At 38.4% G+C, this 22,740-nt stretch overlaps 1 protein-coding gene across 3 annotated transcripts in view; it reads right to left on the reverse strand.

The window, feature by feature from the left end:
• Positions 1–22,740, reverse strand: part of JMJD1C (jumonji domain containing 1C) — a 69,297-nt gene that overhangs the window by 18,644 nt on the left and 27,913 nt on the right. For 2 of the 3 annotated variants that reach the window (XM_044420405.1, XM_044420406.1), the window contains exons 3-11: positions 18,495–18,600; positions 13,433–13,557; positions 12,402–12,545; positions 12,102–12,297; positions 10,351–12,023; positions 7,751–7,923; positions 5,329–7,508; positions 3,344–3,545; positions 422–636 (exon numbers count right to left, since the gene is read on the reverse strand). In XM_044420405.1, coding sequence (XP_044276340.1) covers positions 422–636; positions 3,344–3,545; positions 5,329–7,508; positions 7,751–7,923; positions 10,351–12,023; positions 12,102–12,297; positions 12,402–12,545; positions 13,433–13,557; positions 18,495–18,501 — 4,915 coding nt within the window. In that variant the 5' untranslated portion in view covers positions 18,502–18,600. Of the gene's footprint in view, positions 1–421; positions 637–3,343; positions 3,546–5,328; positions 7,509–7,750; positions 7,924–10,350; positions 12,024–12,101; positions 12,298–12,401; positions 12,546–13,432; positions 13,558–18,494; positions 18,601–22,740 lie in introns of those variants that run through there. The other variant, XM_044420407.1, reaches the window with a different exon arrangement.

Here is a 22,740-nt window from a genome sequence, read left to right on the forward strand (position 1 = left end):
GTTTAATAGATAAGGCAGAAAACTCTGGTTCCTGTAAGATACTTTTCTCATACTGTTTGGCAACTGCTATAATAACTGCTACCCAAAGAAAATGGAACCAGTCTACGCTTCCTTCTCTTGCACAATGATATTCAAAAATAAAGGATGACATCTTTCATGGTTGTGCTTTTTAACTAGACTGAACAGACTTTGATCTCATAGGCCTCAAAGGAATGACATGTTATTTAAGGACTAAGTTGGTTCAGTTTTTTTTTTTTTTTTTCAGGAGAGTTTCCTGTCCACTTTATATCTTGCGGATCTTTTGGACTTATTAAAGCAAAGACTTCTATATTATTTGTTAAAACAACATGACACTCAAGAGGATAGTCAAAGAACATTTCAATGCAATATGGAGGTTCACATGAAATTTGAATAGCCTTACCATCCTTTTTGACCCAGGACATGGCTGTTTTCTCAGATGTCACTAACTGACAAAATTTGTCACCTATGTGGTCTAAGATGTATTTACAAGTTTCTAAGTCCATTTCATCATCATCATCATTTTCATGCGTCCATAAACTCATTGCTTCGTCGTCATACTGATCAGGAGACGAAAAGCCATCAATCCTAACCACTCCATTCTTACTAAAAGAAAGCCTACAAAACAAAATAGACAAGTTAAGCATTAAAATTAGAGCAGGTCAATTGTATTTGAATATTACTATGTTCCAAATGTGCTCGTTGTTATGAAATTTTATTGCTCCATATTTCTGAAAAGCAGCATGGGAACGTATGTGTCTGTATACCTCTTCCACCTGAGCCACTTTTTGGTACTGTTATAAAGCTAAGAGGAAGAAGTTGATTAGGCTATGATCTGCAACCTTTGGCCAATTGAAATTTCAATTACTAATTCCCTGAGAGAGGGAACTTTCCGTTGTCATTGTTGTTTATGCTACCATGTAAAGCATTATGCATGATGATATATGCACTCACTACATAAAACACTTTCACAATTGTATTTTATTAACTTGTACTTCATTTCTAAAACATCTTGCGCTGTATAATAGCATAGGGAAACGGGCAAGTCAACCCCACATTGTACCACTTCCATAACAAGCCAGGAGGTATGGTGCAAACATGGTATGGTTATCACCACATGACACTTAACAGTGAATACATCTGTATTCAGTCATAATGCAGACTTTCCTGGAAGTTTGAGGTGAGGAACCTGAGCAACAGTCAAGTACTTTCTGCAGGCTAAAGGCATTCATACAAATCTACAAGTTTTCTAAGTGCTGTTACTTCCTTGTATCAACACAGAACTATCTCCTCTGCTGTCTATGCAGCAAAGTTCAAGCAACATCCTCTGTGTTGAGACACATACAAGGAACTGGCACTTGATCCAAGACCAAGAGTGACAGTAACATGGATACAAAGAATAAAAAATAATTAATAAATATATAAACAAAACACATTCCTAGAATACTTTGTTTAAATTGTTTATAATTAGGGCTGAATTAACCATGTCATTCTCAGATGGCAGATTTTGATGGCTAGCTTTTGTGACAGCAAAAGTCTCTCGAGGTTTATTTCAAACTTTATAAATTGTAACAGTGGAATTATTCTCACCAGCTGCCTCCTACACTAGTGATTATATTTCCTCTTCTCTTCAGAATGCCTGGATGTAACATTGTTCCAGGGCAATCTGGCTGGAACTAAGCTGCAGCCCTTACAGGCTTGCATTAAATACATTTTTAAAAAGCTTTGAAATTCAATTAGGGGCACCTTTTAAAGCTAGTTATAGCTACAAAAACTAATCTAGCTGGTTAATTAATTAAATGTTATTAGCTCTAAAACATACAGATCATAGGTTTATGCAGGAATAACCACTGCACATAAGCTCATAACAATGACAATTACACAAATTAAGCAGCATAAGAATAGTAACAGTGGCTTTCTCCTCCCTATTTCAGATTACGCTTTCATTATGTAATCTAATGGACTGATACACACACTCAAAGTAAATGTGGTATAACTGCTAAAGAGCGCACAAAGAAAGGTTCTTCAACATTTCTAGTACGAGTATTACTTTTGCATAGAAAAATGCGACGCAGATACAACAACAGACACACTAATACGCATCAGCTCGCTGGCCATCTCCCACTTGGTTTCTCTTTTTCTCTGTTCCCTTGGGACCTCAATCCATCATGCTGGCTTCACTGTCATTTCAGGCCACTCCTGCCCTGCCCTGCCCTGCCCTCCCCCCTTCAGATGCAGCTCACAACTGTGACATCAGAAGCCTTTCCTCCACTCTCTGCCTCTTTCCTTGGGTATAGTTACTAGGCAGGTGCATACATTATGGGGACTGGCTTAAGGTCACAAACGCCCTGCTTTCTTTCCCTTCTTTTTCCCCCAGAGGAAATCTGCCTTATTCTCCTCTGCAGGAGAATAGGAGAAAAGCCTTTTTAAAGGCCCTCTCTTCCGATAAAAGGTTACAAATTGTCCAAATGCACTCTCTCACTTTCCCCCCCTTATAGGAAGTATCCCTGCTACTTGGACTGGCAAAACTGTTCAGCAGGGATGTATGTCTGAAGAGGCACGGGCCACTTAACAATACAGAGAAGGGCAAATATGACCAGTAGGGTAGAGCTTTTCTTATGTTCTTATTACAAGTATGTGAGACAATAGGTGTCCGGATAGTCTTATTAAAATAAGGTCTGATGAATGAAATTGCACAGAGTCAAAGACACTTGGACAAGCTGTTTGTGGGAGATGGACCTCCAAACTAAGTCCATATAAATTGCTTTCTACCTGAGAGAGAATAGAATAAGGGACCTCCAGTGTTATCTAGTCTGCTTTGACCTTGCCAGCAACAGAAAATCCACTACCAGACTCACAAGCACTACCTACAGCAGACAGGAGGCAGTGTTCCCACCTAAGAAATCCTTATATAAATGTGTCACTGGTTGCAGTAGGACAGGTGAGAATCAGGGCTGACTTCATCAGTTTGGCAGAGAGATCGTCCCTCCTGTCCCTGAAGTACTTCCATTCAGACTTGTCTTCCTAAGCAACTTGGAACTTTAAACATTCGTGTCAAAACTTGTTTCCTCCCCTCCTTTCACCATTCCCCTTTCCTTCTGTGCCATGTCTTTTATGCAATTCTGTAGACAGGGACTGTCTTGTAAAGAACTCTTGGAGGTTTAAGAGCTGAACAGCAGAGTAAAAATACTTAAGCCAATGAAAGTCCATAAAGAGGACTATCCTTGATTTCAAAAAGTTTATAAGGTCATACACATCACGATAAAAGTGTTTTTCAAGCTACATCATTTAGAAATACAGTGAGTGTTCAATCTTTTTCACTTACCTGCGGAAGTAGTAAAATCGACAGAACACTGGCGAGTGAGCTGATTCTTCACCTTTCTTACTTCTAACTAGCCTACATTCTCTGCATTTTTGCAAATTCGGACCTATTTCATAACAAGAGTCATCCTGCAAAAAGGATTCTCCAGTTTGCTTCAGCTTCTTTACTTTACGCCAGTCCTTTAATACTGAACGAGGAATGCCAGCTGCAAAAAGAGCAATGTTTTAGCAAGAGCAGAGAAATGTAATAAATATAATATTCAGTCCACAGGAGAAACTTAAGTAAGACTCAACTATTTTTTTAAAAAGTAAACTTATGTATATATTTGAACAAAACTATGTTTGAAAACTTGGTAGGGAGATTCCCTTGTTAATTTTCTAGTTATTTTTGTTTAGTTATTAATTTGCCACATCATCTTTGCAGAAAGGATAACCTAAACCATGCAATTGTTAACTGTTCACATTATTGGTTTTATCTGGCCAGGGCGGCTTATTTTATACTGTATTGTTGTATTTTAATTTAATATTTATATTTTTAATTTATATTATAATTATTTTAACTTAATGATGTGAGCCGCCCCGAGGCATAGAAATGTTTTAATAAAAAATAATAATAAAATTATGTACCTAAGAAAAGTTTACATGGAGCAAATACAGCTTTTACCTTGTGAACCAAATCACAGACATAACGGGAAACACCCCCCCGCTTTATCTCCTGATGCTTAAAACAAACATGCACTTTAAAAAAACAAAAGAATTATCTGTAATCTAGAGAGAAACAAAATGCACCATATTACATACTGAATCCTAAATTCTAATTGATTCTGAAACTGTAACATTCAATTCAACTGAAATACAGTTGTGTAATCTTCTGATCTGTCCACACTAATGCTACTGGAAGGGAAACAAAGGAATAGCTATAAGACCAGCACAAAGGTGGAAGGCTTTAGATGGAAAAACATCAACAAGGAAAAGGAAGGATACAGAGAGATTTGAACTTCTAGGAGAACTAAATGATCACAAAGTAGATTCTAAGGTTGAAATGATATAGCAGTTCCCAAGTTCGAATAATTCAGGGCATGACGTAACATGACAGTATACAGGGGAAACTTACAAACTTTTACATATATATTTTTTTAAAAATCCAGTTCAGTGACTTTCAGTAAACAAAGAATATAGAATGTGTTTTTAACAGTTGTACAGTTTTAAGCTATTTTGATACTATACTAGTACCACTGACCTCAACCTTATGAATTAACTTCAGGAATGTATCATTTCAAAATAAGATACAATTAAAACTGATCAAATCAGACATAATGACAAACTATGATTCAACTCTACATGTATGAGCATTGTACTTGTGTGATCCTCTTGATTCTTCTGTGTTCCAAATCCTTCACTTTTGAATTGCCAGTAAAGTACACTGATAGAAATGGCAAACCATGATTTGTCCAGTTCAGCTACACCAGTATAAAAACAGAAGTTTCCAATCCATTATTTGAACTCTGAGGTTTTCAACAGTGTCAAGGCTGCTGGCATCAGGCCACCCTTTATATCTATCCTTTTTAAGTTGGTGTGTTTTCATACAAAAAATAAACCTTTAATCAGCATAGCACATTCCCCAGTTCTAAATTTATGAAGCTGTGGAATTTAGGCACAGAATTTAGCATTCTGGAAATATCTTTCATTAAGGGAAAAACAAGTTTCTAGCTCTTACAATTGAGAATTCTAGCTTGAAGGAGTGTAGGGGCGGGATGGTGAAATTTCAAAAACCTAAGGGCAGTGCTGTGCCCAATTCCTTATTTATCCCTGATTAGAAGAAACAGTTTAATATCTGTACACAATGCTTTCATTTATACAGCACTCAGAATCCATCTTTTTTAAGCATAATTTTGGGCATTTTTATAACCAGAGAAGATACATAGCCCCATGCATGATAAAGCACTAATTTTTATATCTTTTCCAACTTGTATGTAACTGCATACTTACCACTGCTGCTGCTGCTGCTCTGTAACTTCAGTTTGCTTTTTTCTTTGGCACTCCTGCTGAGAACACCATTTGGTTTTATTTCCTCTTCTGTGTCTCCTTTCTTCTTTTGCAAATCATTCTGTTTCTTTTTGTAAGTTGGCTTAGGTTGCCGCTTTGTCCTTTGCTCTGACTTGCTCTCACTTTCATCAGAATCTCCAGTTTCAGAGCCAGATTCATAAGTCCTTTTGGTTTTTCTTCTTGCGTGTTTCTCATCTTTCACAAGCTTTTCTCCTAGCATTTTACTATCTACATTATTTTGCAAATCATTTGATGTAGAAGCTATTAAGTTAACAGTACATGGCTTAATAATTTCTGATACATTGTTTCCTGAATTCTCTTTTTTATTAGTGTTTTTATCTTCTTCCGAATGCCGTGTGAGCCAAGCCTTTTTCAGTTTTGTGTGGTAGTTTGCTTGACTTGTCTGGGAAACTTGCCCATTGCCTACAGTATTTGCTTTGTTTATTGTACTAGAGATGACAGTACTGTCTAGGGAAACAGAGACCGGATATGTTGGATTTTTCACAGCATTCGACTCTGTATCACTGGCACTGCTACTTTTAAACTGAGCCGCAGCCAATGCTGCCTTATGCTTTTTCAAGTGAACAAAATCAGATGGTCCAGAGAATCCAGAGCTGGCCTGAAGAATACTTTCCGCTTTGCTGCAGGCTAGTATAACTGAAGCTGTGGTGCCGACAGCACATTCCTGTGTGTGTGCCACTTCCTGGTTTATGGCTCTGGAGGCAGTGCTCTTTACTGATGTGCAGGCTAATGCTGCATTTGACAAACAGTAAGTCACCTCTGAACTGCCCAAGCTTGGAACTCCACTGGTAGCCACAGATGTAGTCACATCCGTTTTGATGCTGCGCAACATACTTATGGTAGGTGTGACAGAACTGGAAACACCGCCCTGGGAAGCACCTGGAAAGTTCTTCTCATATGGAGTATGAATTGTGTCTGGATTCACATTTGACAGAACTATTTTACCAGTCTCTCTGGCTTCCACTGGTTTTAGGCCATCGGCTTGGTTTGTGCCCGTCAATGATCTTTCATTAACACGTTCTTTGGGAGCTGACTGCCCCACAGACACAGTATCATACTTTGTACTGGAAGGCGGACGTACAATAACAGAAGCTGTGGCAGAAGGCGATTTCCCGCTGGTTCTCTCAGCATGCCATTCCATCTTATCATTATTTGGAAGATTATTACTTTTCCACATATCTGAGAACTTTTGCTCCAAAGCACTCTTGTAACTGTGTTGTGCTTCCTTCAGTTCAGGTACTAAGGTTGGTGGCTTTTGTAATTCATGGATCTTGCTACCTGCATTAACTGGTTGTACTGGAGTTAGGGTTGGAGGAGAAAGACTACTGTAACTTCCTTCCTTCCTCTCTAAGCTGTGATGGACTGGAGGGTGAAACACTGGTGCTCTGTGTAAAGCAGGCATCGTTCGGAGTGCACTCGAAGATGAAACTGACAACTGAGTAGGACTTCTGGAGTCATTTCTAAAAGAATTTAATGAATGTGAAGTCACTTGCTGTGAAAGCTGATCTGTTGTTATCTTTCCTATGGAGCTTTCAGTTTCTGGCAGGTGCTTAATCAAAGGCGGTGGTTTTGAAAGAGATGAAGTGAAAGAAGTGAGTGACTGAGCAGCAGCTGTTGAAGGACAACTACTTTGTTTATCAGTGCACATACCTGAAACTTCTTTGGATGAGTATGTTCGTGGCGGTTCATTCACTACACTGTTAGACAAGGTGGTAAAGTAGTTGCTTTGTGGCAAGGTCTGTGGTACTGCATGCTTCATTTTATAGAGTTCTGACTCCTTGTCATGTTTTAATCCATGGCTTTTGGGACTAGAGGATAATAATGGCATTCTGGAATAAGTCTCTCTTTCACCCTCAAGTGCCTTGATCTTAGCTGTAAAAGGAGCAACCTCAATACTCTCTTGAAGTATTCGCCTGTGCTCTTCTTTGTACTTGCTTAACCTTTCTCCTGTCTCTTGAAGAGACCTTTGCAGTGGATCTACAAAATGTCTTTGCAAATGGCCCTCTTTTGTGGTTTGTGATCTGTTATGTTCTAGATCAGACTTTGCTGGAGTAGTTGCAACTGAACGCAGAGGTTCAAAAATCCCTTTTCTTTCCAACTCTCTGCTCAAAAGTATAGAAAGGAGAACTGAATTAATATTGTTTCAAATAAATGAATTACATACTAAACAACTGTTAAATAATTTTTCCCTTAAGCATTAATAAAAATGTATAATAGTAATGGCTGTCTCACAGTATACTTTCATACCCCCATTAAACAGTCTTGAAACAAAACATGAGGAAGTCAGCTTCACACGACACATTACCTTATCTTTGTATTCTAGAGTTAAACTAGGCCAACTTACTCTTTATGATGATCCACTATATTTTTTGACAATGGAGGACTAGAATGTGTCGTCAGTTTGAGCGGCCGATGTGGCTCTGCACTGGATGGTCTTACAGGTATGTGACTCAGTAAGCCAAGACTATCAGCTGAGCTCACAGGGGTGGGTTGGTGTAACCAAGGACTAGGAGTATTCTGTTAATGGCAAGAAAAGCATTCCAAGAAAAGACTCCATTAGTTACCACTGGAAAAGTATAGTTATCAATCTCTCTCAACAAATCCCCCAGGTAGCAAAGTGCTTTTCTGATTTTACAATAGTTTTAAAACTACTGTGAAAATTGTGTGTATATGACACTATTACATTCTGGTCTTCATATTCAAGATTTTTGAAAAGCTACAACATGCAGATTATTCATGCTAGTGAAGGACAGGGTAGAAAAGCTTGCAATAAATAAATACATACATACATAAATTCAGAGGCAAAGTAAGATTTTAAATAGACAGAAACTAATGACTGGGTGTGGAAAAATGTGTAACTTTTTAAAAGCCAAATGATATTTCACCCTTTGTTAACAGCATCCATTTCTGGAACACAATTGTCAACCAAAATTAAATCTTACACAATACATGCAAGGCACATGGATATGTGTATGGTATGCATGACATGACAACTCGTTGTGGGTGACAACCCACAAAAAGTTGTTGGATCATGACAACCTGACTGTTTCCAACAGGGTAGCTTGTTTGTGGGCAACAAGTCACTGTGACATCTCATAGTTTGTTGTATCCATGATGGATTGTAATTTGTCCAAACCTGGGATATCAGCCACACTGTAGATACTGGGAAGCTGCAAGTAAGCCACTTGGCAAGAGTGGCCGAGCAACCTTGCCACTCCTGCTGAGTTTGCCAAGGCGACCGTTAGTATCTAAAGCAGCACTCTGGAGAGACTGGAACTGGCTGGGTGCCCCCTGCTGCAATTTGGAGACCCTCTGCCATTTTCCAAAAGGGACCTTGTCAGCTAATGACAGCTACTTCAAAGTGCTTGAGTGATACTTTGGAGGGCCTCTCACCCCTACTTTTAAAAAAGCCCCAAATGGGTACAATTTTTTATTCTTTTCAACTTAGACTTGTGCAAGTGCACACTTAGTGAATAGAAATGAAATGCTTCACCTTGTAATGTCCCAGGAGTGTCATAGGCACTGACCCGGAGAGATTACCAAAAATTGTATTTTTTTTTTTATTCTGGATCCTCTTGAGAGTTATCAAAAGGTAAACAGACTAGAGAAACCAACACAATGAGGGGTTGTTTCTCATGGAAAGGGAGTAACCAAAAAAATCACTCCCTTCTGGGTGAGAAACTCAAAGTTTTTTGAACTGGACTCTTCTCAGGATCCTCTCTTTTTTATGCTTTCTCAAGATAGATTCCAGGTGACTGACAGCTGACAGGACTCCAGTTCTGCTGAAAAAGGCTTTTCTGAAAGGGCTCCGCATTTTTTTCCTGCAAGGACATATTCGGATATAAAAGGGACCTTCCGGAGTCCCACAGTGAGCCCAATCTGTCAGGTGCACATGGGTTGTGCACTATGTTCATGCCATGCAGTTTATTCATAGGGTGGTTTGATGTGACAAGTATATGCGCCCAATATAAAATGCACAGAAAAGCAGCTTTGGTTGTATCTGATTTTAATATAGGCTGGTGTGAAGTGGTTAGGCAGGGACAGTTCAAATATAATGCTAGTAATCTAATGACCATGGTTAGGAGACTTGAAGCCTGCTGGGGTTTCATCTACCCTCCATTTGTTGGTTACTATTACTGTTTTATTATACCTGTTCCAGCAACTGTTGTAAGCTGTCGGGCAGTATAGAAATAAGTAAATAAATAAAATTTGGTGCAGCAGCATTATGATTGCACTGGTGCTAAGCTGGATATGAAAAAATTGTTCAGCCCTCATTTAACGCTAACAATAATTGGTGCTGGTGCAGATTTAATACCGTGATTTAGTTAACACTAAGTAAGAAAAGCAGAAAAAGAATGCGTATGCTCCCAGTATCTTAGTTCAGGAGACTGCTAATTTGCATTTGTGTTCATCTTCCGTCATGTTATCTAATTCTGTAATCCACTGCTACCATATTTCAGTACATGCAGGAAAATACCTTTTTATAAGGTTAATGGCAATGAATTGTTAAATTCAAAGTTTTAAAAACATATTTTAGCATTCTCTAAACTTCTGCAATAACAGTGTTTTTATATGCTTTTTTAAACACAGGAACCATATAGCCCACAGCTTTAAAAATGCAAATCTGTCAAGTTCTTCCCAGCTTTCCATCTTTGAAAGGAATATATCGCAGAATGCAAAAATATTGCACTGTTTACATCAACTGCCACACCATTCTATTAACATGCATAAGTAACAATACATTGCTGTTACATATTACCACAGTATCCCTAGAAGTACCACCTGATTACACAACCACAATTATTGAAGTTTGCTAAGTTATTCTCATGCAAATGTATTAATGCAAGTTGTTTCTAAAAGCACTATAAACCTTTTACCATCCCCACTCCAGCTAATCATATGTTACCCAAATGTATAATAATTTGGGGATTCAACATCACTTACTCTTCTCAGAGGCGTCTCAGTATTAACAGATGCTTCAGAATGGACCCATTTAGATGAAGGTATTCCAAGTCCTGAGTAAGCATGTGTTCCATTTGGATACTGCCAAATAATTGGATAAAGTCCTAGGTGATTATACGAAGCAGAATGGTGAGTTTGCCCAAGTAGATGAGGCGACTGGTGCTGTAGCATCTGCTGTTGCTGCTGGTGTGCTAATGCCAAATGGCTTAAGCTGCTGGCATGAGCAGTCTCTAGTCGTGGGTGGCCTCCCAACAAAGAGGCGGTAGGCACTCCAGGTAACACTGCAGGAAGCAGATGTGGGTGATGAACAGAATGGTGAGATGCACTAAGCGGATGACTATTAATAGAAGACAAAGGAGTTTGGTTTGAAGAGCCAGCTAAGAGATGGGATCCACCAGTTAATGCAGAATGATGAGTGTTCGGGTTTAAACAAGTTCTATGGGAAGTGGAATGAGGAGGATAGGTGTGCTGATGTAAATATGGTGATATATGGTTAGTTCCCGTTTCTTGTCCAATAAGAGCGGGATCTCTGTAAACTGTGAACTGTTCATTCTTGTCAATGATAAGAGGACTTTTAGTAGCTTCTAATGAACTAACTCTAGCTGGAACCGGATGGAAGCTAGACCTAGGCAAATCATGCTCAGTTTTAATTGCTGACCTTGTTACTCCAGTAACATGGCTGTTCAGGTAATTAACCTTAGACTTCACAGTATCAGGAGACTGGGAATCTTTGTATTTAACTTCAGGTGAGGAATTTGATTTGATTTTAGTGTTTTCAATCAGTGCACAAGGTTTTGACTTCATTGCATCAGAGACTGGACTTTGTTTACGTACTCTGCCCTCCTCAGCTATGGAAATGACAGTTAAAGATGATACAGAGCCATACTGAACTTTTTCAGAATTAAGATGTTCATTCGCTGATGTACTTTTTACCACTTTTGGTTGAATCACATCCATTTTACTGACATTATTAATCCAGTTTTCATCTGTTTCCAATTTTCTTACTTCCAGAAAGTTTGCATTTGTAAAGATATGTTTTGGATCACTGCCAAGAGGCTCCATTTTCTGACAGACTGGTAAACCCAAAGCATTTGATATGTTTTCCTGGGTCTCATTAGCTGAACTGCTTTCCATATTTATATCAATGCCACTTTTTGATGTAGGACAGTTGGGCGTGAACTGTTCATTTGGTAAAAGTTCTCTGGAGTGCTGCTTTTCTGTAGTGCACTCCCGAATGCATATATCATTGGCACTCTGGTCATAAATTGTTTGCTGTTTGGCTTGATGGAGTGAAATGTCTTGCAGTTCCAAGTCAGCTGATTCTGGTCTTTCTGTTTCTTGATGTTTTTTATCTTCCTGTATTTCATGCCAAGGAGACTGGCTATCTATTAGTGTTTCTTCATCTACTCCACCACTGTTCTGGGATTTTACTTCTTTCCCATTTATTTTTGAAGTGTTTTTGCTTTTCAGTTCATTCTCTGAATTTTGTTCTGATGAGGAATCTGTCAATCTTTTGTTTGAATTTTCTGAATCACTACTCTCGGAATAGTCTGAAGTGTTCTCTATCCGCTGCCTTTTCATACACAATTTCTTTTCATCATCTTCAGGTTTTCTTCTTTTAGAAATAAAAAGTTTATTTTTATTTTTGGAATTTTCTGTAATGAAAAGAAAAATACTTTTACTTCAGTGCAATTTTGGAGAAAAATTCCTCTGACCTTTAAAAAATGCTTTACCTCCTTGGCCTGCATAGTCGTATTTTTCCTCTTTAGTCTTCTCTTCATCAGGCATGCTGCTATCAGAGCCTTTTCTTTTACTTGGACGAGCATTCCGTTGCTGCTGCTGCTGCTGGTGTGAATTCTGTTTTGGCGCTGCACTCTGGGAATTCATTGCTGGTCTGGGACTATTTGCTTGAGCTCGAGTATAGTGGCCCTAAATAAAAATGTAAACACATATATAATCATTCAAGCATCTTTCAGTTAAATGAAGTTAAAGACAGAAAACTGCAATATAATTTAAAATCAAAATATATCTACGTGGGGTGTGTTGCTGTTCTGGCTTGAACGAGACCTGCGCCGTGATGTAATGCCAATATTTTCGCCTTTCAACAAAGAGTGAACAACATCATCTAGAAAGGTCATCTGAACCATAGACGGATCAACATTTTGTGGTTCTAAAACCTGGTTAATTAGGGGAAAATATGTAATCAATTCCCAGTTATATTTTTATGTCAATGCCAATTTCGAAACAACATTTATGTTGGAACTTGAAAGGACAGCTTGACAAGAAACTTAACAAAAGAATGCAGAAGAGGCGGTTTTCATTTTTAAACTAGCATTTAAAATGTTTGTCAGAGCACCACAGAATTCTATCTTCTTATTTCAATCTTCCAAATTGAAAGTCTGTTTTTAAAGTTAAAAAACACACACGGTCAAGCAAAGAAAAAGTATAAAGCTAAAAGAGGGAGATGGATGTTTGTTCTGAAAAGGAGAATGAGCGATTAATGACGGTTGTAAACCAGAGCTAAATGGAAATAAGATGAAAGGTTATATTGGTCTTTACTTCCATCCTGACATTTGATTATGGAGAATACTGGAGCTTAATTAAGGAAAAAATGGAACTTCCTAACACTGAGCAAGCAGTCCAAACTTTTTCTTGGATGCCATTTCTTCACTTATGCCATGAGAATACAAAGGACCACTCTAAAAGGCATCCAAGTTTCCTTTGTTCAAACTGGGCATTTACTAGTTTAGTATCACAGTCTACTAAAAAGCACACACAGACAAAAATGAATCCATACAGAGAAACTTCTCTTTATATTTCACTCATTTTACTGGGCAGGTAATAACCACAACAGAAAATTTAAGGTTTTAAAATTCCAAGCAAGTGCTCTAGTGCTTTCTCCAGTTGTTTTGCCTCAAAAACTCTGAACTCTTACATCACTGGAATAAGCACTATTTCAAGGGCAGTAGGATATAGATGTGGATTCACTTCAGGTCAATAATATCAAAAGTTATGACAAAAAGCTACAAGTTGGATATTTTTAGTATCTGAAACAGACACTTACCTGATCATTCATAACAATCATAGTGCGAGTGAATAAATCATGATGAGTAATTATACCAGTGAACCACTGGGTGGCAGAGTCCTGTCTGTATACTCTCACCCTATAGCCATTTAAGGAGTACGGACCTTAAAATAAAACAAAATATACTTTTGAGGTTTACTGGAAGACAATTCCCAGCCATGCTTTGGTTTTTGAAGTGCATGCAGCACAAGTGCTATCTTACACTGTAAACCAATTAAAAGGAAAGGTCGAACATTTATCTCGGCTTTAATGCAGCTACTCATTTTTGTTTGGGTTCACAAAGGCATTATTTACAAATGAAAGTGTAATAATTGATATTATCTGACAGATTTAGCAGCTTATATTTTCAATTTTTGAACCTTTGCAACCTAAACTGACAAAGGGTAAGGGAAAGAAGTCCAAATGCTAACTACAAAATGCTAAACAAGAAAGCAAGCCTAAATCCTTCAGCAGAAGTTATAAAGCAGCTGTTCGCATGACCAGATGATTCTGATGTAGAAACAATTTGGTTCTTCAGGTTTTGGGTTTCACAACTGCCAAGTATTTCCCAGAAGTGACCACAGAGCTTGCATGCTTTGCAGTACTTCAAGAAAATCAAAAGTCAGCAACATTTTCACTTTTCCACTGTTACTGTGTAATTTACAAGAATGCCTTCATAAACCAAGCAGATGATTTTTCACATAAATCACATATTAACAACTAACAAACAACTATATTAAAAATCTTTGTAGAAAACAGGGGTCACTTCTGAAGTATTAAGAACAGTTCATTTGAAAGCTGATTTACAATGCATGCAATACACTGAATCGCAATTTAAGTTTTGGTCAAGTTCAACTATCCTCAATTATTTGTCTACTGTAGTAACACAGTTGAGTTGAACCCTGCAAAGGAGGAGTGTATTTCCTTGAGTTTGGGAACTTGCAATCATTGCAATACAGCATGGTAACATGTTTTGTTTTTTAATTTCAGTCTGTTCCTCTGTTTGCAGCTTAATTCACTCCCCTGACCTTCTTTGGTTGTAGTTTGCCTCAATTCCAGCTTGCATTAATGTCTCCCAACCTAGGCGCAGTTACAATCAAATATGACTTAAGTGACACACGTTTTATGTATATGCATTCCAAATTGCATTGGGAACATTTACTAAATATATTGAATTGTACTGTACTATATATAATGGAAAAGTGTTAGAATTGGTCTTACACAGTTATGAGTACTATTACAGAGATTACTTCCAGGATGTTCCCAGTTATTTGTTTCTGTAGGCCACCATTCAGATGATGTGCTCATAATGCCAACATACTAGGTATCTACATCTTAACTGATCTTTGATAATGCAAACATATTAGCAGTTTCAACACTGGAAAAACTGATGAGCTCCGGAAGATGGAGCAAGCACAACATCAGTGGCCCAAATTCCTGTTGTGTCAAGAGTCTTTTCTTGAGGTACTGTATTTTGTTTCCAGTCATCATTTCTAGGGACCATCATATCTGGAAGATTCTTTGGAATACATGAAAATGGAAAACAGATTGTAGAACAACAGATGGAAAACAATAACTATAGGCCCAATGCAGTTAAAACTAAGCTTCCACGTTATTTCACTGCTTTCCCACAATTGACTGGGAAGGGAATTAAAACAGATTCCATTTTAGTGCCACCTTAATTAGCAATGCCCTTCCTCATGACTAAAATCCTTCTTGTCTATTCACACCCTTGCAAGGCTGGTAACGTTAAATCAAAGTTTAACTACTTACAGATTTAGTCTCTTCTATTTGTGAACAATTTCTCCTTCCACAGCCCCTCTAGCTTCTGCTCCTGAATGAAGTTACCCTTTAATTACTATTTTTTCATTCTTTTCTTAAAAGCAGAAAAATAGAACTATTTTGCTTTTTAAGATGACGACAACAACATCTGACTTGGGAGGAAGCCAGCAATAAAGGATTCCTTGGCCTACAGGGAGCAGAAACCATCACTGGGCAATTCACAGACAGGCTATTCAAAAAAATCCTGTACCCAGGAACAGTACAAAAGAACAAAATAGGTTGAACCTGCACAGAAGACACATTTAATTTCAAAGTACAGGAGCCCTGGAAAGTTATAATAATGCCCTATCTGCCCATAGTGGAAAGGCTGAAGCTATAATGAATGGGAAGTTACTTCAAAAAATCACCTCAATCAGAAATAAATCACATTCAATGACAAACTGTTAAGTGTGGGTTCAACATTCCCATTAATTTCAGTTAGGATAAAGAACTGTTTAGCTTTCATAGGATCATTCTTATTGTTTATTATCCACAGCTGGAGTAGGCAAACTGTTCGGTTTTTTTGGCAAAACAAAGTAATAAAAACAAAACAATAGCACTAAATCACTGGCAAGCTTTTATCTAAAGTATCATGTTTCTTTCTGTAATACCATGCAGTAAATTGGCAGCAAAAGACTTGTAAGGCAGATTAGCTTAAGGAGGACATCTCACAAGAGGGATACAAAGTGTTGGTGGGAGGGAATGGGCAATAAAAGCAACCACTGCTGGCAGAACTGGTTGCAAAGCAGAGGTGAGCAGGTTTAAGAAGGCTGTGGACCATTCCCCCCCCCCCCCATCCCAACAATCCATGCCATGGGCCGCACCTCCCTCAGGTTAGTTTTTCTTTATTTTTAATGGCAGATACAAGGTGCTAAAAGTGATACTATAAGTTTGTTTTCAAACTAGTTTTGACCCTACTTATGCTCCATAATAACCAGGAAGTACCAAAAGGGTTAAAAAGTCTTCAACCTTTACACTCCAGAGATGCTTTAAAAAATGAACACTTTTTTTGGCAATTTTGGGGGTCGGTAGCGACCGCACAAGGCCTATCCCTTGCCCATCCTAGTGTAAATATTTCAAACATATTAATTCTGAACTGTGTTCTAAAAATTGCATTTGACACCGTAATGAAATGATAAGAAAGGGAAGAGACTGATGACCTAAATCAGAGTAGAACTTTAACAATAATTGATCAACTCTTTGTATTCATTAAGCATAGTGAGGTCCACAAATCACATTGTAGAAAAACTGAACACACAGTGTAGGTTATTATTAGATTCATATCATATTCTATCCTTCGGGTTCTGAGTGGCTTGCATTTTTTTCAAAGAACAGACAATATAAATAATAGTATATTTTGGGGGCTGAGAGGATGAATTTAAGGAAAGGAATTACAGTTTATATACATAACTCGCATCTCTAACACCTGTACATAACCTATCATGTGGCTGATGCACTAAATCTTCGTTACTGTATCACACAAATGTTTTGGACAAATTACTACTTCACAGGTCAGATCCCAACTTTCCAGGATAAAAATAGAACTGTCTTATGAACTCTGAATACATGGAAGAAGGTCTGCAAATAAACTAATGAAGAGCTAGTACTACTAGTGATTACATTTGATTACAACTATCAGCAATACCAATGCTTATGGCTGAGGTGGATATTATACGGTATGAGAAAAACAGATGTGGTAGTTCAAATAGGAAACGTAGGACCTAAGGGTCAGTTTTGGCAGCATGGGCCAGTATAAAAATGCTAGGGCAAAAGGAGAAATACAGAAATTAGTACCTGGTGTAGCTGGGGTACAGAAATTAACAGATGAAGGAATGGGAATCACAATCATTTAAAACTAGCCTTTCAAAAAACCAAGGTATCAAATACATTTTGCTGCACAAAGCAATATATCATAAAATTTGATATTTAAATAGTGGTAACTGGCTAGGAGAATATCATGGCTATTTCCAGCAAGTCATAATTTGTCCGTACTCTTGGATGTTTGGATATGCTGCATTTTAGGACCTTGGACACCCTTGCATTGGTGTTTCTCTCTAATGCTATCAGTTCATTGCATTTAAATTACAGCTCAGATGGCAACCATCGCTTTCTCACTCTCCTCACCCCAACAATGAACCACTTTCTTCCTCCCCACAAAGCAACAGTGGCTGCCCCTTGTCTGCCTCCGCTCAGCTGCTGCTCTTGCTTTTCTCCTACACAGTGACCACCTATTTCCTTCCCCTTTTCTCTCTGCAGCATCCTCCACTTGCGACCTTCTCAAGCAGCAGCTGCTATTCTCCTCCCCCTGATGGTAGGCCTCTCTCCTCACCTAAGCCTTCCTTACAGTGAGCCATCAGTGGGCAAGTGGCCTCGAAGGATGCTTGTGTCGTGGCAGGACAGATCATCTGCTGGGCTGCCTTCCATCCAATGCCTTGCCATGAGGAAGGTCTCCCCACAGCACGGCATGGGCCAGGGACTCTGGCGAGCCATGCCGGCCAGGGCTTCTTGAACAGTCTACCCACCTTATGCAGTACTTCGAGAGTTTCTGGGTGGTGCTCCAGGCAGCTGTTCTAGCTGCTCTTGGCTCAGCAAATGAGCAGCCAGCATGACTTTCTGGAGCACTGGGTGAGAGGCACAGTCCTCTTGGCAGGGGAATTCATGCTGGGAAAGCTGGATTAGGCAAATGCTTGAACTGATCCAGCAGGTTCTGATTAGGTTCTTTTTAAGGAATTGGGTCAATTGAAAAAGTATGTTCAGTCCCTGCAGATCATGCTTAATGACAAGATCTGTCAGCGTGGAGAATGTGTCATTATCTACAGTATATAATGATGTAATAATTAGTTTTAATACATAAAAAGTTGGTCCTGCAGACTCAGTGTTTAGTCTAGTGCTCCTGCATACTCAATGTTTGCCTTCTTTATGGTATCACCGCCCAGCATTCAGCTTCAAATTGCTTTTTACATACTCACAAGGAGGAAAGAAAAGGATCTGGTGGTTTAAATAACTAGAAAGTATTCGTGATCTGCATGATTATATATGACTTTTGAAAACATCCCTTTAAACATCAGGAAAAATAGCCAATTAAATTTCTGAACTTCTGGTCTAAATAACTGTACACTAAAAAAGATTCAGAAATATCAATGCACCTGTGCTTACTGAGGTTCATAAACAAATGCAAATATCAACTTGCAATATACTGTTTCATCCAATCATCAGCAAAAGAAAGAACCCTCAAAATTACCTTGCATAAAAATCTCTTGCACCTTCTGCTCCTTCACCCAGGTTTTTACTTCCTCCTGAAGCTGTGGGTTGTCCCTGAGAACTGGGTTTAAACTGTCTATGTCGTCCTGAAGCAGAAATTAAGAAGAATCCCATGTTACATACGTTCAGCATTTTATGGCGATTATTTCCCAAAATTGAACAGATTAAGGAAAATACTGCAATCTGAAAAACAATTTCAGGTAAGTGACAGAATTTGCCCCAAATATTTGATTCCTACCACCCTTCCAGACCAAGCATGTCATCAAATGCTTACACGGCTGCTTCTCCATTCCATGCATGCTCACAATAGCTCCAAATAACTCCACTTCAGAATAGCTGGATAGTTTGTGTACCTAAATCTCTAGATTATTAATACTAAAGCAACAATATGACCTCAGCATAGCTGGTTTGGCATTTATTTATTTTGCGATTTATATCCTTCCTTTTTCCTACAAAGGACTCAAGGCAGCTTACATCATTCTCCTCCTCCATCTTATCCCCACAACGACAACCCTGTGAGGTAGGTTGGGCTGAGAGTCTGTGACTGGCCCAAAGTCACCCAGTTGGCTCCATGGCTGAGTGGGGACTAGAACCCAGATCGTCCGAGTCCCAGTCCCATGCTCTTAACCACTACGCCACACTGGCTCTCTACTAAACCATTTCCTTCATGGATGCATCAGAACAGCAGAATCTCTCTCTCTCATGCGCACACACACCAATCATATAGAAGTGAACATGAAATATCACTCTAAAATCCCAAAATGTACTACTAAAAAGCAAGATTCTGACACTGTCCAATCTGAACTTGTACATATTTCTTTTGTTGTAGTGTATTGTGTGGTTGGATCAAGGAGATTTTTGAAAAATCTGGAATGTTTAGTTGAGGATCTGTGTCATACTCGGAAGCAAAGAGACTGGAATTCTGATTTTTACCACTGCAGCAATGGTCAGATGCAAGGGGGGGGGGAAGCAAATTTAAGTAGGAGATGAAAAGGGCAGAGCAACAGTGTAAGATCACGCATATCTGCTTTGCTCACAGCTGACAAACTGTTAGTGTTTGGGGAGGATTATCTTTGCACTTTAGAAGACTGATATTTTAAGAACTAAAAGAGCAGCAGAACACTTCCATAGTATTAACAAATTAGTATAAATAACAAGAGCTATAGCGACTCTATCAGAACATGTTTGTTTCACTTTTGCTATTTTTATAGCCTGATCTGTTCCACTATCTCAAGGTGTCTTATTTTACATCATAAAGGATAATCTGTCAGTGCAATATTAATGATTTAATTTGCAATCCATAAGAGGGAAGAATGTTACGATTATGGCAGGATATCATATCAACCTTAAAAAACCAAAAACAAAAGCATGTACATGTGCTTGAGTAAGCATTATAGTATCAAAACATTTAACTATGTAGAGGTGCCAGTGAAGAAAGCTGACAGGAAGAAAATTAATACATTGGAAACACTGTGCTGGAGGAGAACTTTGTTAATGCCCTGGACCAACAGAAAGGCAAACAAATGGGTCCTGGATCAATCAAACCAGGACTTGCCCTGGAAGCAAAATTGACAAAACCAAGGCTGTCATAACTTGGGTAAAGCCTGAGAAACAATCACACTACGGAAAAGGCGACCAGATATGAGACTCCATAAAGGAAGCCACAGCCTTGAGTTTACAAGAGCTGAGCAGGGTTGTCATGGAAAGGACATTTTAGAAGGATTTCATGCATAGGGTTGCTGTAAGTTAGAGATGACTTGATGGCACACAACACAAAATTTGTTGCTAGTGCTTCTTTCTCATTTGTCAAATTTAGATTTTCTTTTTAAGATCTGGCATGCAATTTGTTACTTTAGACAACTTCCACATAATCTACCTCACAGGGTTGTTCTGGTGGGGAAAGACTGAGTGCAGCAGGAGGAGAATAATGTAAAACATGTTGTGTTCTTTAAAAAAGAAAAAGGAGGGATATAATTGAATTGAGAGAGAGAGAGAGACGGAGCCATGGTCCAGCTTAGGGTTATGCGAGACTTCAAATGATATGCACCCAGCCACCACTGCGTTCACCATTTCTCATATTATGTGAACCTTGCAAGTGTGGGTTTATGACAGGGTTATGTGAATATGAGTTAAACAACTCTGGATAATAGGTGACCCAGAGTGGGCTGTCATGCTGTGTGAACAGCTTCACTGAGTTTTCTTACTCAAAGAAATAAATTCCTAAAATGTTTACTCTTGCACAATTAAAGAAGTGAGAGGCCAACATACATGCTGAGTAGCCACGTATATCATAACTGCACAGCTGCCCTGTTCACATATAAAATGGAGATGGAATCTTTTCCTTGAAAGAAAGTGAATATGGGATGGAAACAAAAAGAACCCCCACTATACTTTGCTGTGCTCTGGTGCTTTGAACAATTTTCTCCTAGCACATTTTGAATACTGGAAATAAGCTGGGCTGGAAGCTAACTGCTTACATTTTAAAACAAATTAGTGCAGTGAAGGGGAAGGGAGAAGGTTTAACCCTCTTCTCTTCTGAGTTCCTTTTCATATCTAGAATGCGTATCACATCTAGTTTGGTTCTCTGATGGATGACAAAGCTCTTTTCAGGATCTTTAAAGGCTTAAAGTTATCAAAAGTGTACAGGTAATCCATTTATGCTGACCATGAGTATACTTCCAAGAAGAAGGTAGATAATTTAAGTATGTGCATCAGTAAATATTAAAGCGCACTTGAGTGCAAAGTTTATCTTTGTTACAACCTCTTCCCAAAAAGAGGCAACTGCCGGACATTGCAAAACCATATGATTAAACAAAGCATTAGCTATGTTATACCTCTAACAATTAGCTGCCTTAGAAAACCCTTATTTAAAAGACGCCATGTCATCTCATACACACAGAATGTTAGCTTTTGTGGAATAAAACGTTATCTGAAGTTTACTGCTGCTTTAAATACAGACACCAAATAGGCAATCAATTGCTAATGCAAAATAGGATGCCCAGTTCCCTTTTCCATTCAAGACCAGATAATCAAAAGAGACTATGAAGCAAGATCTGGGAAGCCAAATCCACCTTTGTTAAGTGTAAATTGTATCCTTTTCAAGGGTATTTGTGGCAAGGTAGAACACCCCTGCTTCCCAATTTACTCAACAGAGCATTAAGTTTCTGAATGTAGGTTACCCCACCACTGCCATGAGATGCATTAGAACATCAGGTGAGTTGTCCAACAATTTTTTTAAAAATTGGGTCTACTGAACTCATTGCCAGTTTTTACTAAAATTTCTAATTAGACTTCATTGCTAGAAAGTGTCACCTCAGCTATAAAACCTTTTGCCACTAGAATAAGCTTCTATTTAAATGTAAATCAGTAGTTGAATTGCTATGGCATAGGAATGGGAGTGACATCAGCACAAAAGACAACCTTTCAAACAAATTATTTACATAGGGAAATTATTTACAAATGAGAATAAAACGTTACTCTTCAACTAACAACTTGAAATTGCTTACAATCTCTAAAATGAAATATGGTTGCGCATCATTCCTAATAGGGGAGCTAGTTTTTCCTGCAAAATAAAATCTCAATAGATTTTCCCCCAGATTTCCTGAAATTCCATCCCACAAGCCTAACAGTTTAAGTAATTTACCTAAACTAGCTTACAAGCAAGAACAAATGTTGTTCACCAGTCTTCTTTTGTCTCCAGTTCTTCCTACTTCCTCCGAGTTCTAGGATGCTTTAGATATGCCAGGGAATACTTGTTGAAATTCCCCTTGAACGGACAGAAATCTAAATATACGGTACATGTAATTTGCTTTGCTAATAAAATTATCTTGTTCGGTATAATAAATTTAAAAATATAATTTATTCAAAGAGGATTCACAAATTTACTGAATTTACTTAACATTTTTTTTAAAAATTTTAATGGCAATTTGATGAGCAATCAAGTTACCTGCAGTAAATTTTATGTTCCTAAAGCAACTTTCTTAAGCTGGTGCCCTCCAGTTGTCAGGAATTACATCTCCCAGCGTTCCTGACCAGTAGCCATGCTGTCTAAGGTAGAAGCGATACATGCATTTTTGAAGCAACTAATCCCCCAATCACCAGTAGTTCTGCCTTTCCTGGATTATGTTTCAGTTCCTTCTAGGAGGAGGTTCTTCAAATGTGGCGTGATGACTGTAAAAACCTGCTTCCTGTTGTCATCACCACTGAATTGTAAAGACAACACAGGC

Source organism: Varanus komodoensis, unplaced genomic scaffold (genome assembly GCF_004798865.1).
Source record: "Varanus komodoensis strain SLA01 unplaced genomic scaffold, ASM479886v1 scaffold11, whole genome shotgun sequence".
NCBI classification, from domain to species: Eukaryota; Metazoa; Chordata; class Lepidosauria; order Squamata; family Varanidae; genus Varanus; species Varanus komodoensis.